We start from the raw sequence: 18,649 nt of genomic DNA on the forward strand, positions 1-18,649 counted from the left end.
TGCACCGATCTCCACAAGTCCAGGCCACACAGTCCTTTTGCCTTCCTGGCCGCCTCCCGTCCTCTCTCTCCAGCTCTGTCTGCTTCCTCCCGACATCCACCAATGACTGGAGGGAGGCGGCCCCTTATATAATGCTCCCGGATGAGCCCCAGGTGTTCCCAGTATCCGCTCCTTGGCCACGCCCCAGCGTGGCGGAAGTGTCGGCTGTTCTCCTGGCAGCTCTCCGGCGCCACATAAAGTCTTCCCCCCGGCACTTCCGCCACACCGGGATAATTAGGCACTGGGGCGCCGCCTGGCGGTGGCCACGGGTCCCTACAGGGCTGGGCTTCCATGCCCTGTACCCGAGGCCCCCTGCCTAACCAGGACGGACGCCCCACTCTGTCTGGAGGAGGCACTCGCCCTCCTCTGATCCTCCAAGGCGTCCCGGCCGGGTTCCAGCCCCAGCCAAGGACCATACGGGATAAACCGGCATCGGGGCGCCGCCTGGCGGTGACCACGGGCCCCTACAGGGCTGGGCTTCCAAGCCCTCCACCCGTGGTCCCCAACAGAACCAGGACGGACGCCCCCTCGCGGTCTGGAGGAGGCACAAGCCCTCCTCTTGTCCTCCTAGCGCCCCAGCCGGGCTCCAGCCCCGGCCGGGACCACATATATATATATATATATATATATATATATATATATACCAATGTATGTATGTATCCTGTCTTAATTTATACTGTATACTGTAGATACAAATTTTTGGCTCCTACCCCTCACTCTACTTTATTGGTGGCAGGTTTGGCACTCCAGCCACTGTAAAAAAAAATGTCACACTGCTCCACTCCATTCTAACTAGTGTGGTGCTGAGGTATCACTTGTTGCACGGCTGTACTTGGGTCCTAATTTGGGATCCTGAGGTGTTTTGTCGTGTGGTGGGTGCAGCAAGGCACTGTATCAGTGCACGCTCCCAACTTCCTCCCCACACTTCCAACTTTTACACCGGGGTGAAGTGTTAAACAGCTATGAGATTTCTGGTTGTAGATGTTGACCTTATTTTATCCTAACTAAATATCTCCCCATAACTGAGTCACATTCAATATTCATATGAATTCATATTACATATGTGATATTCACTAACCATATTAAACTGAATGTTGCCATCATTGAGGCAGTAGTCTAATGCCAATGAAGCTGATTCTTGTGTCACCATAGACTTAAATAAATTGAAAAGCTTAATGGATTGGTAAATTTAAGACATGAAAAAAGATGTGTTGCAAAGTATAGTGTGTGGATGGCTGGATTAGATGAGTGGGAGCATTCATGTTTCATTCCCAACTACAGTAAGGAGGTTGTGTCCATTCAGCAAAACACTTTCACCCATCTCCCAGGGCAGAGTTTGAAGCCATATATTTCATTGTGCTAAATGTACATTTTCGTTGCAAAAACTAAGAAGCCACCTTTCTGTGGCTCATCTACATCATAATTGAGCCCCTTCCAAAATGCATGTCAGGTAACAGAAGTAGAAGCACAAACAGTACTCATTTTCAAACCTATTAAGGAATAAATTTTAGATTTTCCTTATACTTTGTAAGAAAGTTAACCATGTCTTTTTTCTAATTTAAATAGACAATATCTTTTGAGGTCCTTGTCATGTTTTTGATTAACTTGTAATGCACTAAAATCCTACATTTAAGTGCAGACATGTAATGGCATTCTATGTTGAGCAGTTTGGTGATGCTTTTACTAAACATGCACTCAAAGCAAATTAAGGTATTAATAAAGTGTATTGAAAGTGTCTGGGTATACCAAATATTTGTGATTGTTTTTCCTTTTTCAAATAATAAGTTAGAACTATTTTCTGTTTTTCTTATTTTACTAACGGGTTTACTTTCTCTCTTATAGGAAATGCTTTGAAAACAAAAATTATAACACCTAGCTCTCATCTAAAGTTTGTACCTGAAGAGTTAATCATTTATTGCAAGGATCTCAGAATTATTCACTTCCAATTTGAAAGGATGACATCAGATTTGCAGGCTATTGAAGTAAGTGTACCCATACCAGACCAATTAATGTTCTTTTAGAAGCAGAGCACCTCATGTTCACCATCTAAATGTGTTCTTTGCATAATAGCCATTAGTATTTATATTTTGATAGATTTAGTTTTGAATTATTGAGTCTTCTAACATTAAACTTGTCAAACACACTATTATAATACAAGTTAATACAAAGTAAATGTGCTGGCTTAGTAGTCAGGGAAGCTTTCTCTCTGATATTTTACTGATGAAACATTGCTTGCCATCAGTCTTTCGTTGACATTTATGTCAAGTTGATGGAGTTATTCAGTACATAATGGGAATTAGTCACTTGTTGAATATCATTCCTATTTTAATGAGATGTTTTATTAATACAGATAACACTTACAATTGCAAGGACCTACCAACCAGTAAAGCCTGGAGCTCCTTATGCCTTTCAAAAATCAATTTTTGGAAATTCAGGTATGTTAGAACCCTTGAAACATATAACTTTTTATATTTTGCTTGCAGCAGTCTTTTAATTCAAAGTACTTATTATTATTATTATTATTATTATTATTTCTTTGAAAACATGTTATATATGCATTTGCCACACAAATTTTTATTTTAAGCTAAGGATTTTCTTTAAATTGTAAAAATATGTTTCCCTAACTGGCACTTTACAATAAAGGCTAATGGGGCATTAGGCATAACCAGAAAATAAAAGCTTAAAGCTTACTGATCGCTGTTGAGTATTGAGCTGCAATTTGTCTAAAATGAAGATTAAAAATAATAAGACTGACCTTAGCACCATTATGTTAGCTGGAATGCCCACCCCTTTGGAATTTTTTTTTCTCCAGCATTTCACCCCTGGAATTTTTTTTTCTTTTTTTCAGACCATTGGATCAGACCTATTCTAATGGACCTTAAAACACTTTCTAATTAGGATTCTATTACTTGTATATTTGTGTTATGATTCTTTATACATTATTTTTATATATTATCTCTTGTATCTCTTCCATTATATTGTGTAAAGCTCTTTGAGCTACACTTCTTGTATGAAAATGTGCTATTGAAATAAAAATATTGCTGTTGTTGATTACACATACATTATAAACTAGTTTATATGAGTCATTTTTAAACAAAAAAAACACCAATATTATCTGTTTCAGCCCTTAGAAGACCTTTGTGCACACCATCTCAGTGTGTGCCTTCTTCCACAAAAATCTTTCAGTCCCCCAGGACAGGATTACCTTTTCTCAACTGAAACCTTTGCCTTTTCATTAGTTTTTAGGCTTTTATTTACTGGTGGTGGCCCATGCCCCATTAGCCTCTATTCTAAAGCTTCTGTGAAGGCAAGATACTTTTTAAAATTTAAAGAAAATGTTTAACTTTAGAACACAAATTTTGTTGGCAAATACATATACATCATGTTTTTGGAGTAATACCTTCAAATTGAATGATACCAAATTTATCCTTTATAAATAGACCCATGACTATTTATCTGGCTGCTTTAGACTCTGATAGTGATGTTATTTTGTAAGAATCTCAAACATTTTTCACTGAAAGCTTTACTGCAGTCCAGCTGTTTATGTCACATAGTTCAATAGCTATTATTATTATTATTAGATTGTTTTCCAGGCGTTTTAAGTTGTTGATCTCCCCTAGTCCACCCTTTATTCAGTAATGCCACATGCACTTGACTTTTAAAAATTTAGCATTTTAATATAGATGTAGTACTCCTAATTTTAAGTTCATGTTACCTTTAATTAATAATTTGAGTTGTTCAGAGTCTTGATAACTAACATGGTTATGTTCATTTGCCTCAGAGATGAAGCAATTGCTAAGTAATCGAGTGCCTGACTCATTAATGAACTGGTTTGAGGGATCTCAAGAGTGGGAGAGAGAATTGTTGCGTACTGGTGCCACTGGCTGGAGGGTGAGCTCAGTTAACGATCGATTTGAAATGGCTCCCAGGTACGTTGGCTTTTTTTTTGCAATGGAGCTGTGGGTGGGAAATATAGATCCTTATGTTTAATAATCTGTTCACATGGAGTATTTTAGTGCTAAAATAAAAATATGCACTTATGCTATAAACACAAAATATTTTATATTGTATGGTGGCGATGAAACACAAACAGCTCTTAAAAAAATACATATAAGACATTTCCCAGATTAGTGATCCATACATGTCACGTTATAATCCTCACAAAATCTTTTTTTTCTGTAAACAATTTTCTGTTACTAGAAAAAGGTGAACAACAGGATACAAAAGAGCCACATCAAAAAGAGAATAAAGCCTCTATCCCAGTAGCAACATTTGGGATGGCTGGGGGAAGGCAATTTGAAAATGACACAGTAACTGCAACAGATATAAGCTGACACAATACAACACATTTGTGATGGTTTATGGGTAGTTTAAACACACACTGTGCAGTGCTCTGCCATACAGTATGTCTAGCTGAAGCCAAGTTCAAATGAACATGGACACTCTGCTGCAGGATTGCATATTGTTATTAAGCCAGATGGAAGTTTTGAATTACCCATAAGGCATTGTGAACATGTATTGCATCAGCTTCTATCCTTTGCAGTTACTGCAGGGCAGGCCATTGGGTTCTCAACTTGACAAGCATCAGTCAATGTTCCATGCACCTGATTATAAAATAGCAGATTTGAACAAGGTCAAATCAAATTAGCAATAGAAAGACACCCACAGGTACCAAGAGCTTCTCCAATAGGTCAAAGAAACTAAGCATTGAAGAGGAATTAATACCGATGGAGTGTGGTTCCAGGACAAACCATTTAGTTTATGAGGAAAGTTAATGCAATGACTAGCTCGTAATTTTCACTCCCCTTCAAAAACTCCTGTTACCTCGCTGCAAGTAAAATAACATGTCACACAGCAATTTCTATTACAGCATACACTGTTCTAAATATATCTGTCATCCGACTGATACTTCACCTTTTCCCCACCTTTCACCTTGTGTATGCTGCAACTTAACATTGATTTCATGAAGGTATACGGATCATTAAGACAAAAGACTCTTAATTGTGAACACTAGCCCCAGAAGTGGCTTCAGAGAAATCACATTATTCTTGTTCTGGTTGAGTCTCATTTACATAGTGTCACATTTTAAATTCTTTAGATTAGTTTAGCTCCTGCTTGTAGAAAAGTTTGCTGAGATAAACTCTATGAGGAGCACAAACATTCCTGCAATACAAGATGCCTGGAGCATAGATTCTCTTGGCAATTTTAATAACACAATCATACGTAGAGCTAGCATACTTTATAAAATATCAGTTCTCATAAATAAAACTACATATGTATCTTTACTTAGATACAGGCTTTTTGAAATGCCTGAAAAGTCATACTATTGTATACTGGTAGCATATCCTGGATTGCAAAGGCTGTCTAGATTCTTCCTCTAAATTTAATTAGCTCTAATGTTCATATATAAAAATACTGTACTTAGTATTGTACTTTTTACTTCTATCCCTTCAATTCTTAACCTTAGTTTCTCTTTTCTACTTATATTTCTTTACAAAACAAAGTGGGAATTACATATTTCTTAATGACTGTCATTTCCCAATGAAGTGCTTTCATTGTATTTCAACAGAGTCACTGAAAACTATTATTATTTTCTATACTAGCAAAAAAAAATATTTTAGTAGAAGTAATGAGAATGGTTTCATTTGACTTGTGCTAGAATTATTTATTTTACTTTTATTCTTTAATGTTAGTTCATTGATCTTTGCTTTTTTACTTGGCAGCATTACATTTTAATTGTTATTCATATTCTCTTTTATAACCCACACCTCACATAATGCATAAATAGTTGAAAGTGTTGGGTTGGATTTTCATTTGTTTATTTTAATGTTGAGACAGAAGCTTGATTATTGTAAGTAAAATTGTTACATTAAAGAGAGCATAGCAATTAAATTGGGTGCACGCAATATACAGAAATAAATAGTATGAAGATATACAACTATTATAAAGCTATTGTCCCTGTGATCGTCTGGCATCTTCTTTGTGGTGTATTCTGCCAGGACAGACACAGGTTCCCCATGACTGTGAACCAGAGAAAATGGTGTAGAAGATATAATTATTGTAAGACACTAGGAGTCGCTATTGCCCCTCTCTACCCAACAGACAGACACATTGCACACAGGGTAAAATCACCTAGAAGATTTTTTAATTCTTTTCTTCCTGTTATAGTGCCCTCAAGCATCTCTGCCACCATACACAGGCAATTCAGCAACAATAATAACAATAATAATCACAAATCTCTCCTCCACACCTCCCAGCAAGCTCTGTCACACTCCACCCATCTCTGGCTCCCTTACTGGGTCTCCAGCAGTCCTTTATATAGTCCTTAACCCAGAAGTGCGTCTCCTCTTCCATTCATGTGACTTGCCAGCACTTCCGGGTTTAGATGGAGAACTTGCTTTTTCTTCAGCCTGGAAGTACTTTGGGGCTTCCGTCCCTGTGACTTGGAAGTACTTCCGGGCTATATGGAACGTAAAGATCCCCAGTTCTTCCTGCAGCGTCTCCTAGCAGCACCCACAGTACCCAGCAGGGCTATGAAGCCGATCTCCAGATCCTATGATGCCCTGTGGGAATCCGGGGGGCTGCTGAGCTGCAGGAAAATCGCCATCTATCATCCTGGGGGAGGCAGACTGTGTCACAATTAGTGACTAACTGCAGATGAAAGGTGATAGACTTTTATAACTGAGGGTAAGGAAGAGGCAGGTCATCTGGAGGAGAAGTGGAAGCAAGGTCATCAAGGGTTGTGGTCTGGAGCCGGAAGAGGATTATGTCTTACTGCTCCTGTAAGAAATGGAGAAGAGGCATTAGCCTACCATGTACATAGATATATATATCTGCATAAAATCCAACGTCTGTCTATCTGTCTGTATATCTGCCTGCTTACTACTTAACTGATTTAGATTAGGTTTATTTCTATAATTTACTTGAACGTTCTGGTTGATTTTGAGACTCCTCTCATTGCACTAAGTATTATAGTTCGGTTGAGGGACTGATTTATTCATGCAAATCTGAGAGACAGGCTGCGGGTTGAGGGGAGGTGGAGGCGGGGCCTCAGGAGTAGTGAGGCCATCCTTACTCACAAGCCAGCCTCCATTCAATTCACTGTATCTCTCGCCACGTATCGGAGAGTACCTTGCCTCTGCTTAGCTAGTGATACCTGTTTTTTCAGCAGACATTATCATCTAGAGATTGTTCAAGAGATCTGATAGTTTTAATAACTTTTTTTTTGCATGTAGTGTGTAAATAAATGTATGGTTATGTATTATCAGACACCATACTTATTAGTCTTGCTCCTACAGGTATGATTTTATATAATGATTGATAACTCCATTAGATTGTCAAATCAATGATTATACATTTTTCTGTATATTATGAGAAAATGTATCATTTGAATTTTGTATTTATATTTTGTTTTAGACATTACAAGGTGCCCAGTAGTGTTTTTTGGCATGCGTCATAGAGAGGATGTGTAGCATTGTTCATAATGGCCGTAAGTTTTGTGTTAATTTCCTCCACTGCTGCCATCTCCAGTGGGTTGAGACTGTGTCCTATAACTAAGCCAGCCTTCTTAATTAGATTTTTGATTTGGTAGGCCTCCTTTGAAATGATATTACCAGCCCAGCACATTATGATGTAGAAGATCACACTGGCTATCCGAGTAGTGTAGTATGTAAGCTATGTTATTAACCACATTTAAGAAACACGGTTTCATAAGAAAAAAAAAGTTTTCTCAAGAGGATTAGCAATAGTTGTAAGATTTTACACAGGTTTTCAACTGGTTAGATTAGCTGTTACAAACTTCTGCCACTGTGTTAAACTAACTGTATTGCTTTTTATAGTCTTCAGAAGTTCAATGTTGTGCCAAAACAGATTCTGGATAATGACCTGAAAAAAACATTTGCACATTTTTCCGATGGACGCATCCCAGTAAGTGTTATTTTTTGTTGTCTGAACTTGTACATTGAATAATTTTATTTTTTATACACTGTGATAAGAATATGCAAAAGACATCATAAAGGTTTGGGGCAGCCACCCATATATTGTTTTTCCCAGCTGCAAAGGTTTATGTTTTTGAAACACAATGTGCATAGAACAGAGTCCATAACAGAACTGGCTATAGTAGCCCAAGATGGAGGCTTTAAAGGTCTGGAGAGGAACTGATGTCATCAGAATGGGCGGAACCAGAAGTAACGTCATCAAAGAGGCCGGCTTTGGAAGTGACGTCAGCAAAGGGGCTGGCTTCGGGAGTGACATCTTCTGAGGCGCCGGAACCTTGCAGGATTTCCCAGGAAAGGTCTGTAGGGAACTGAGAAAGACAATCAGTGCACTCCGCTGCCCCCTGGTAGAATGTTTTATTACAGTTACTCAGACCCTTTAGCTGCCTCCTACTCGCATGTATGTGACAAGGCCCCCCTCAGCCCAGACCCATCAGGTCAGGCGTCCTGCACAGAGAGGTCATGGGCACAAGAGAGAGTATCAGCATTGGCATGTAGAGATCCCTTACGATGAATTGACAAAAACTTGTAAGGTTGAAGGTCAAGAAATCACCTAGTGACCCATGGATTTGACTCCTTGTGAAGGGCCATCCACTGTAAAGGAGCAAGATCCGTCACCAGAGTTAACTCCCAGCCCGAAAGGTAGTACCTCTACTGCGTAATCGCCCATTTGATCGCAAGGGCTTCCCTTTCCACCGCTGCATACCTGGGGCCTCATGTATAAACGGCGCGTACGCACAGAAATGTTGCGTAAGAACGTTTCCACATTCAAATCGCGATGTATAAAACCTTGGTGTAAAGCCACGCACTTTTCCACGATACCTCATACCCTGTCGTACGCAAGTTCTCCGCTCGGTTTTGCAGACTGGCAGCACCCAGCGTCAAAGCAGTGCTACTGTTCCTGTGTGGTTACTTCTTAGAACCTCATTCCTGACGCAGCTTTATAAAAACACTTAAACTAACCGCATATTGTTTATTAGTGTAATGCATCTGATTGTAATTAACCTGTAACAATATAATGGCCCAGGGAATAGCCATAGTATTCCAAATACCATAACTGCTTTAGCGTTGTTACTCTCACTGCACCTTCTTCCTCTTCTTCTTTTTCTTCTTTCAGCTGCTCCCGTTAAGGGTTGCCACAGTGGATCATCTTTTTCCATATTACTCTCACTGCACCACTCAGAGTATTTATATCACTGTATCTGAGTGGGGAATCACAGCAGCAGCTGATCAGAAAGAGAATTATCGGTATACAGCATCAAGCATATGCTGCCTCAGCCACGGCAAAACGTTTCAAAGCCTTTCCTGTACAGACCTCGCGGTTCAGAAACAGTTTCATCCCAAGAACTATAAACGCACTTAATCAATTGCTTCTTGTAGATCTGTTTGTACTTATAAGTACAATCACCTCACTGTAAACTTGCACTACAGTTATAATATTGCACAACCTGCGCCACTTTATAAAGCGCATCTTAACATATGATGACGTATCATTTTTAAGATGAAATGTAGCAAAATATGTTGATTATATTATATAGATAAAACTTTAACTTCATTTAAATAATCTGTATTGTTAATAATTAAACATATGAGGACATGGTGCTGCAGCGCTAGCAAGTTCACGTATTGTCCCTGCCTTGCGCTGTATATTTACTGAGGCTGGCGCGACACTGGAAGGATAGACGAATAGAATAATTAAACACGTACTATGAAGATATTTCAATATTCCTTAAAAGTTTTGAGGAATCGTTGTTGTAAGCTTACAGATGGCTTAATGTCTATTACAGAGCTGATTGTGTGGCGATTGGGTATTGGGAAAGAAAGGTAAGGACAGGAATTGGAGGTTAGAATGTTTGAAAGAGACATTACTACTACAATAAATTATTTCATCGAAGGTCGCGCATGGCACAGCAGCATCTTGTGTGAGACATGAACAATCATTGCGCCATCGTGTTCTCATGTTTAATAACATGCTTTCATTCCAATCATCATGAAAATGATATCATGTATACATCTCAGTATTTTAATTATTCAGAGAGCTGTAATATCACGAATGTAAGGGATTCTGTGTCCTTTTAGAGAAAGAGAAAGAACAGAAGCACGTAGTGATTCACACACATAGAGCACATTGAAGATCAAATACAAAACAATGCATTTAACTTGCTACTGGGATTTGAGAAACTAGTAAATGAAATGATTTTAAGATGAAGTTTATGATGTTCTACTTTAATGACAAAATAAACTACGTGATTAAAGTGGAAATTTCAAGATTAAAGTTGACATTTCGTGCTTTTTTCCCACTGTGTGCCAATTTTTTTTGTCTGTACCCTAATGAGCTCAGACGGTGGGCTACGACCCTTTTCATGGCGACTTTGATATCCGACAACTTCTTTTTTATTTTGGCACTCTACGACTTTGTGAACTTGAGCTTTCAAGTTTCTCTGACACGCTATGTCACTCGATCAACTTTCTTTTGTTGATTATACCACTGTTTAAATCAACAAATAGTATGATTTTCCTTTGCCTCCACTTGGTATTCGCTGAAATTCTTATATTTTCCACCATGCTTTTCCCATTGTCTTTTCACAGAAGGCTGAGCTTAAGGGCTATTTATATTGATTTGCATATTCAAAGAGGTGTAATTCTGGGAGGAGTTGGGGCGGGACAGCATGCGCTTTACTTTTCATGCTGACTGGGATTTATGTAGCGGAAGAACGCAGAAGTTGGCAAACGCACAGATTCCTGCATCTGGATTTTTCTGTGTGCAAGCACATTTCGGCTTTTGTGCTTATGTCATGTTATAGTGCAAATTCTAGGCATGGCGTTATGCATGAGGCCCCTGGTCTCCCAATCCAACAGTTTTCTGGCTCAGGTACATGACGGGGTGTTTAACACCATTGACACTTTGGCTCAGCACGGCACCCAGGCCTGTGTCCGAAGCGCCCGTATGAAGAATAAAAGGGAGAAAAAATTAGGAGCTTTTAATATTGGTGCTGAAGTAAGAGCCTGTTTTAAGTAACTAAATGCAGCATCCACCTTGTCAGCCCATACCACATGATTAGGAGCCCTCTTCTTTGTAAGATCAGTCAAGGGCACCGCTCTCTCTGAAAACCGAGGTACAAACCAGCGGTAGTACCCGGGCAACCAGAGAAAGGCTTGGACTTGCCTCTTGATTCACGGATGGGACCATTTTACAATGGCATCTATTTTTGAACACTGTGGTTTCATGATACCCCAACCCACAAGGCAGCCCAAACATTTAGCCTATTTCAATCCAAAGAACCATTTCTTGGGATTAATATGAACCCCGGCTTCTCCTAGTGTCCGCAGTACCGCAGTGACCTGCTGTACGTGTTCCTTCCATGTACTGGAATAGATGACAACGTCATCCAGATAGGCAGCACTATACGCATTATGGGGTTGGAGCACTTTGTCCATCAAACGCTGGAAAGTCACAGGAGCCCTGTGTAACCCAAATGGAAGAACACAATACTGCCAGTGTCCGATAGGAGTGCTAAACGCGGTCTTGACCTTCACGGGGTCCGTTAAAGGAATCTGCCAAGTACCCTTTTGTCATGTCAAGCGTGGTCAAAAATTATGCTTGTCCAAGCCTTTTGAGGAGGTCATCCACACGAGGCATGGGATAAGCATCAAAAAGGGAGACCTGGTTAAGCCAACGGAAGTCATTGCAAAACCTCCAACTGCCGTCAGGCTTACTAACCAAGACAATTGGGCTGGACCAGGGACTATAACTTTCCTCAATCATTCCTAGTTCCATCATTCGCTTGATTTCCAGCTCCACTTCTGCTTTCTTTGCCTCAGGAAGTCTTATGGGGTGCTCCTGGACTACAACCCCTGGTTCAGTCACTATGTCGTGCGCAATCAGAGAGGTCCTTCTGGGTTTTTCAATCACCACCTCTGTTCTTTTCAAATAATATTGCATTTCTCTCTATGCTGTGGTTTCTATTACACACCTGAAAGAAAGAGACAATATATGTGAAAACATCATCGCACAAATGCAATATTATTTGAAAACGAACAGCGTCCGATCAGCTGTAAAAGTATGGCATTTCTAAATGTTTGCTTTTTTTCAGTCTGATTCTCTCAGTCAGACTGTATATTTGTCTCTTATTCAGTGCGTGCAAGAATATGCAGGTGGCCAGATGCTGTGTGCTACAACATGCTGCCGGTGATCAACGCACATTTAAAAAAAAGAAAGAGACAAATATATGTGACGTTTTGAAGAAATCATTTTATGACACGATTTACCTTTATTTATTTACTTACTTCCTCAAGCCTAAAGTCACAAGTAGTGTGCAGAGGGCATGCTCAAAATGTGTGTAATGCCACAAAAAGTGCCTGCTGACACTTTAGTATGCAAGCAATGGTATGTGCATTCTTGCTCCGATGTAGAAGGGAGCTGAGTTTACCTCTGTTACAGCGCGTCTATGTGAAAACAGCAGTGTCAGATGCGGGGGTGGGGTGTATTTGGGCTCGTGAACGCGGCTGAGATAATAAAACTGACTAAAAAAAAAAAAACAAAGCTAACCTTTACAAGTATCATAAATTACACCGGTTGTTACAGACTGAAATCAAATGTATGTTTTTATTCTAAAATAGTAAGACTATTTACTTCTCCATATAGAGTGGTGCAGGATCGAACTTGAGACCTTTTGATTCCCAGACAGCAGCTGTTTCTGTTATGCCACGGAGGCAGTCAATGTCATATGTTAAGGCGGCTTTTTGTTTCTGCAGTTATATTTTTGAATAAAAGCGCAATTGTTGTGTTAGATTTGTACCTTTTGTGAAAGTGTTTCTTTTATATTTGGACTTCAGGCTTCATACATTATATAGTTTATGCCTACATTTTGTCATCTACTACTAGAATATAAAAAAGTTTCTGTTTTAACAATGTGTTTACACAGATTACTGTAGAAACGGAACAGACATGAAATGCGTGTGTTCCAAACAACAATCTATTATTTCCACTCTAAAACTCCACTTCACTCCCAGAAAATCAATCAAGGCATGAGCATGCACATTCTAAGTCGGTGGGGGGATGGAATAGCCGGCTGCTTGCAGCCTGATTTTATCAGCACATTTAGATGACAAAGGACACTGGTGGAGAGCTGTGAACGATTTTAAGAATGGCCGGAACCAGAAGTGATGTCAGCAAAGAGGCCAGCTTCAGAAATGACGTCATCAAAGGGGCCGGCTTCGGAAGTGAAGTCAGCAAAGGGGCCGGCTTCAGAAGTGACGCCTTCTGAGGCGCCGGAACCTTGCAGGATTTCCCGGGAAAGGTCTGTAGGGAACTGAGAAAGACAGTCAGTGCACTCTGCCGCCCCCTAGTCGGATGTTTTATTACACTTACTCAGACCCTTCAGCTGCCTCCTACTCGCACATGTGTGACAACACCTTTTTAGTGGCTGTGTTTAATGTCTGGAATAAATCCAAACTTATAACATATTTCCTTAATTACATTATTAAAGCAGAAATAAATCACCAGCTGTTGTTCTGAATGCAAATAACTGTGCATGTGATTTGAATGATATTGTAAAACGCTGTGACACATTTTATCCATGTTTTTACAGCGATGGTGCTGGCATCACCCTGGGGGATCAGATCTACTTCGAATGGCTACTTTCCAGAACAATATGTATCATGAAAAGGATGACATCCGGTGTGTGAGATTTTTGACCCTAACCCTAACTTTTGACAATGTATTTTCAAGCTAAATAATACTACTATGATGCTTTTTTATACTGTATATTTTCTTTCCATATTTGATTCAGATCTAGACAGACAGACAGACTGATAGAGATAGATAGATAGATAGATAGATAGATAGATAGATAGATAGATAGATAGATAGATAGATAGATAGATAGAAATTCACATACTCCAGCAGCAGCATACCTGTATTGCTTATGCTTTGTGACTGTCCCAGGCTTACACTCAAGAGGATACACTTTTGAACTTGGCATCATTTTAAAAATAGAAACATATCCAAAAGTTCTTTTAGCACAAATGTTATATTTTTATAACAAACAAGACAAGTTTGGATTAGTCACTGTTGCTCATCATGTTTTCTTTAGCCTGCCTGTACTCCAGTTATAAAGAAAATCATGTAAACAATTGTTCTGTAGCTCTGTACTTGTGCCATTGATTGCCTGAAATAACGCCTGTGGTCTCCATTGCAGAATTTCATTTTTATTCTTCTAAGTATACAGTTTTCCCTCCTTCAGCACATTTCATCTGTTCTATTTAAATTAGCCAAACTATAATATCATTGTATGTGAAGGAGATCAGACATCATTGCCACTCTCCAGTTACCAGCAAGTGGACAACAAGAATTCTTTGTTTTGCCATCAGTCTCTCTTTAGTTTTTTAGTTTGAATTGCTGAACAGCTAAATGCCAATTGTAATCAAAGCAGCATAAGCTATACATGAATCATTGTGCAAGTATTCTGTATTGCAAATAATACACTATTCCCAATTATTTTCTGAAAAGTTTTATGCAATGTACGTGATTTTAGTTGGTTTTTATTGAATCTTTAACACGTTATCCATTTTTATAGGAGTTAAAAGTACTTCTTAAAACATTGGTAAAATAATATAATAATGTTCCCCGGTATGTCACTAAGCCACATAAAGCTGCAAGTGAACCATTTAAGCTATATTGATTTCGTCAGTGAACTGTATCTCATAGAAAGCTACAGATTTAGAATATTTTTTACTTTAAACTTTTTGGTATTGAAATAAAAAATTATATTATGCAGTGTATTATTATATAGTATAGTATAAACTATACTTTTATTTTTTTAGAAAATCTGTATTAAAATGTACATTTACTTTTATCTTCACAGTGTGCCAGATTAGATTGAATTTATACTAAATGCGAATATATGAGCAGATTTAAAAGAGCAGATGTGCTAATGGTATAGGAAGAGGTGAATCTACCACCGCTAACTTTGGTTTAAAAAAGAATGATGAGGAGGCAGCTAATTGTAACATTAATTATTTGACTATTTTAAAACACAGCTGCTCAGTCTCAAACTAAGCCAATTTCTAGAACAGGCATATCTAATGTAATGCAACATGTGGGCAATACACTGAACTTCTCTCAAAGTTAAGCGCATATGTATTTGGTTAATAGCTGTCTTTTGCTTTGAACTAGTGGAGGACAAAAAGTTGGAATAAGGTCTGACCTAGTTGTAAGCACACATATGTAACTTATGACAGAAAGATCATCTTTTAAAAGTTCTTTCCATCACCATAAAACATTTTGTTAAGAATGGAGACATCTAGCAGCTTGACCTCCGTGATATTTATTTATAATGCATTCCTCTTTGTATGGATAAATTTTAAGCACTTGTAGTCTGAGGAAGTTTTTGTTTGGAATTTGCTTGGGTTTTCTTTGAGTGCTTCGAAGTTCCCAAAATATCTGATGAAGCCTGCAGAATGCTGGTATTTAATTCTTGCAATGCATCCACTGCTACTTGGATAAATTCCAATATATGAAATGAATGAGACAAAAACAGTTCTGAAAACATTTTTTAAGGAAAAGTGGGATCCCTGGTAACAATAACAACACTAAAGTTACAGAATTACTTTAAACTGGTAACATCAGGGAATTCTAGTTACAATTAAAACCTGATTGCAATGGATTTCTTTACTCTTGCAGGCACTTAGAAGCCTTGCTGTTTGGATGTCATCCTCAGTGTGTTATTGTTGATCTTGGAGATGAATTGCCAACACCAGTGGATATCCAGGCAGCTCATTCCCGGCTGCGAACCCTTTGTCTTGGAGGTAATAAAAATAATCTTTTAAAAAATAGTAAAATGTAGGTGTGCAACAGAAAACATTCTTGATTAGTAGCTGGCTAGATGTAATGGAGTAAAGAGCCTAAAATCCTTTGCCCCCTTAGTATTGTCAGAGTTACAGCATTTGAAGCTCAATAGAATCAAATATGCAAATCATTTTCAAGCAATACTATCACTGAAATATAGATAATGAAAGTGATGCAGATGTTGGAAGGAAACACAAAGGAAACCAATTCACTACTATTACAGTGTAGGAAATTAAATTATATTTTAGATTTCAGTGATTTCCATGACTTGTGTCTTCATTCTGTAATTCCTCTGGTGTAATCATTTGACTCCTTAGATTCAAAATGCATGTACATAGGTTCATAGTTCTGCACTCAACCTCTTTCTTTGTCCTGATTCTTATGTGCTCTTTTTTTACTGTGATTTCTATTGCCATTACTTAATGAACACAGAAAAAAAATATTTCTGAATGTTGCTTTGTGTGGTTTAATGCAGATATTCCAGCATCAGTATCACCATCAGACGAGAAGTGGCTTTCAGCTCTCGAGATGACCAAGTGGTTGGACCATGTAAGGTAATATCTTCAGTCAATGTGCTGGATTATTATGATATAGTTTGCCTGTAGATTAGTTTATACACTTTAAATATGTCTGCACTTTCATCACATGTTATAGGAGTTTCCTTTTCACGCTTCAGTTTTCTACCATAGACATGGTAATTGGTGACTCCATACTGGTCTAGTCTAAGTAATTGTTTATATGTACATATGTGTGTGCAGTTATTAACCTCCCTTTATCAATGGATGACTCCAGCATAATGAGATAGATAGATAGATAGATAGATAGATAGATAGATAGATAGATAGATAGATAGATAGATAGATAGATAGATAGATAGCGGCGTAAAGGAGTCCCAGTAGTATTTCTTGAAACACTTCTGTTGAATAATCCATTAGCTGATAGTCCTCAGTTTGAGTGCATCAGAGAGAGGATGCACAGCATTGTTCATAATGGCACACAGTTTTAAATCTGCCCTTTACTACTACATCGAGGGGGTCCAGAGAGTGTTCTGTAACTGAACTTGCTCTTTTAATTAGTTTGTCGATTTGGTGGTCCTCTAATCAAGTAATGTTGCCATCCCAGCACAACACAGTGTAGAAAACTGCACTGGCCATCATAGACTTATAGAAGATGTGATGGATGTGATTTTCCACATTAAAGGAGCACAGTCTCCTAAGGAAAAGGAGTCTGCTCTGCCCTTCCTTATATATTTCCTCTGTGTTCCAAGATCAGTCCAACCTGTCATTAATGGTGACCCCAAGTACTTGTAGAAGTGAACCACCACTACATCCTCTCCTTGAATGGTGACCGGACATAGAGGGTCTTTGGTGTGGTAAAAGCCAATAACCAGTTCCTTGGTTTGGCTGATTTTCCACATGACTCCTATGCTTTGTCTCATCCCCTTTATCAATACACCCCATAAGTGCAGAATCATCTGAGAGTTTCTGCAAATGATGTGACCTGGTGTTATCTTTGTAGTTGGAGGTGCACAGAGTGAAGAGAAAGGGTGACATGAGTGTACCTTGTGGTGCTCCAGTGTTGCTTACATTCGTATCAGAAACACAGTCCTTGAGTCTCATAGACTACAGTCTGCCCAGCAGATAGCCCATTATCCAGGAGACCACAGGTTCATCCACCTGCATATGTCTAAGTTTACTCCTTAAAATGGAGGGCTGGATGGTATTGAAGGTAATGGAGAAATCAAAACATGTAATCCTCAAAGTTTTGCCAGCTTTGTCCAGGTGAGAATAAGTCTTGTGGAGCACATAGATAATCGCATCTTCCACTCCTATCTTTGTCCAATAGGCAAACAGCAGTGGGTCCAGGTGGTCTATCACAAGATGACTCGTATAGTCCAGGACCAGTGTCCTAAAGGTCTTCCTAATGTGAGATGTAAGTGACACTGGTCTGTAGTCATTTGGTGTAGAGGTGGCTGCTTTCTTTGGAACAGGAACAATGCAGGATGTTTTCCACATCAGTGGCACTTTCTAAAGCCTTAGGGACAGACTGAACAGGTGGCAGAGGACACCGCAAAGTTAGTCAGCACAGGCCTTAAGAATTTGAGGAGTGACTCCATCTATTCCCTCAGCATTTCCTGTGTGTAGCTTCCTCATTTGTCTCCTTACATATTCTTCAGTTATGGGCAGTTCACACTGATGATTAGAGGTGTACTTGTCATGGGCCATTTCAGTTGACATGGTAGGAGTTTTTGATGTAGTAGGGATGGTGTGGGGAGACTGGTCATTGGAAGAAGTGGCAGTGGGAGGGAAGATCTATTAAAGAAACTGGTTCTGCTCATTAGTTTATCTACATCCCCTTCTAGCACCTATGCCCTTGAGTCCAGTAATTATACCCAGTCCATTCCAGACATCGTTCATGTTAATCAGAGTGAATTTGTTTTCCGTTTTAGATTTGTGAGCTTACTGTCCTTTACTTAGCTTTAGCACACGTTGTATGTCCTTCAGAGCCTCTTTGTCATCAGATTTGAATGCTCTCTTTTTCTCATTCAGGAGACCTTTTAGCTCAGTAGTAAGCCAAGGCTTGTTGTTTGGAAGGTAACATGCTGTCTTTGTGGGTACCAATGTGTTGACACAGAAGTTAATATAGTCTATGATGCAGTGATGAGACACTCAAAATTGTCCCCATTTGACTTGCACATTATTTCCCAGTCTGTCATTTGGAAGCAGTCATTCAGAGCCATTTCTAGGCTCCACTTCTCACTGTCCTA

General features: G+C 39.1%; 1 protein-coding gene across 2 annotated transcripts in view; it reads left to right on the forward strand.

Moving 5' to 3' along the window:
- Positions 1 to 18,649, forward strand: part of mtmr11 (myotubularin related protein 11) — a 117,563-nt gene that overhangs the window by 73,676 nt on the left and 25,238 nt on the right. For both annotated transcript variants that reach the window (XM_039751295.1, XM_039751304.1), the window contains exons 5-11: positions 1,882 to 2,021; positions 2,390 to 2,474; positions 3,821 to 3,968; positions 7,878 to 7,965; positions 13,625 to 13,713; positions 15,718 to 15,842; positions 16,358 to 16,436. In XM_039751295.1, coding sequence (XP_039607229.1) covers positions 1,882 to 2,021; positions 2,390 to 2,474; positions 3,821 to 3,968; positions 7,878 to 7,965; positions 13,625 to 13,713; positions 15,718 to 15,842; positions 16,358 to 16,436 — 754 coding nt within the window. The remainder of the gene's footprint in view (positions 1 to 1,881; positions 2,022 to 2,389; positions 2,475 to 3,820; positions 3,969 to 7,877; positions 7,966 to 13,624; positions 13,714 to 15,717; positions 15,843 to 16,357; positions 16,437 to 18,649) is intronic.

This window comes from Polypterus senegalus, chromosome 1 (genome assembly GCF_016835505.1).
Source record: "Polypterus senegalus isolate Bchr_013 chromosome 1, ASM1683550v1, whole genome shotgun sequence".
Classification (NCBI taxonomy): Eukaryota; Metazoa; Chordata; class Cladistia; order Polypteriformes; family Polypteridae; genus Polypterus; species Polypterus senegalus.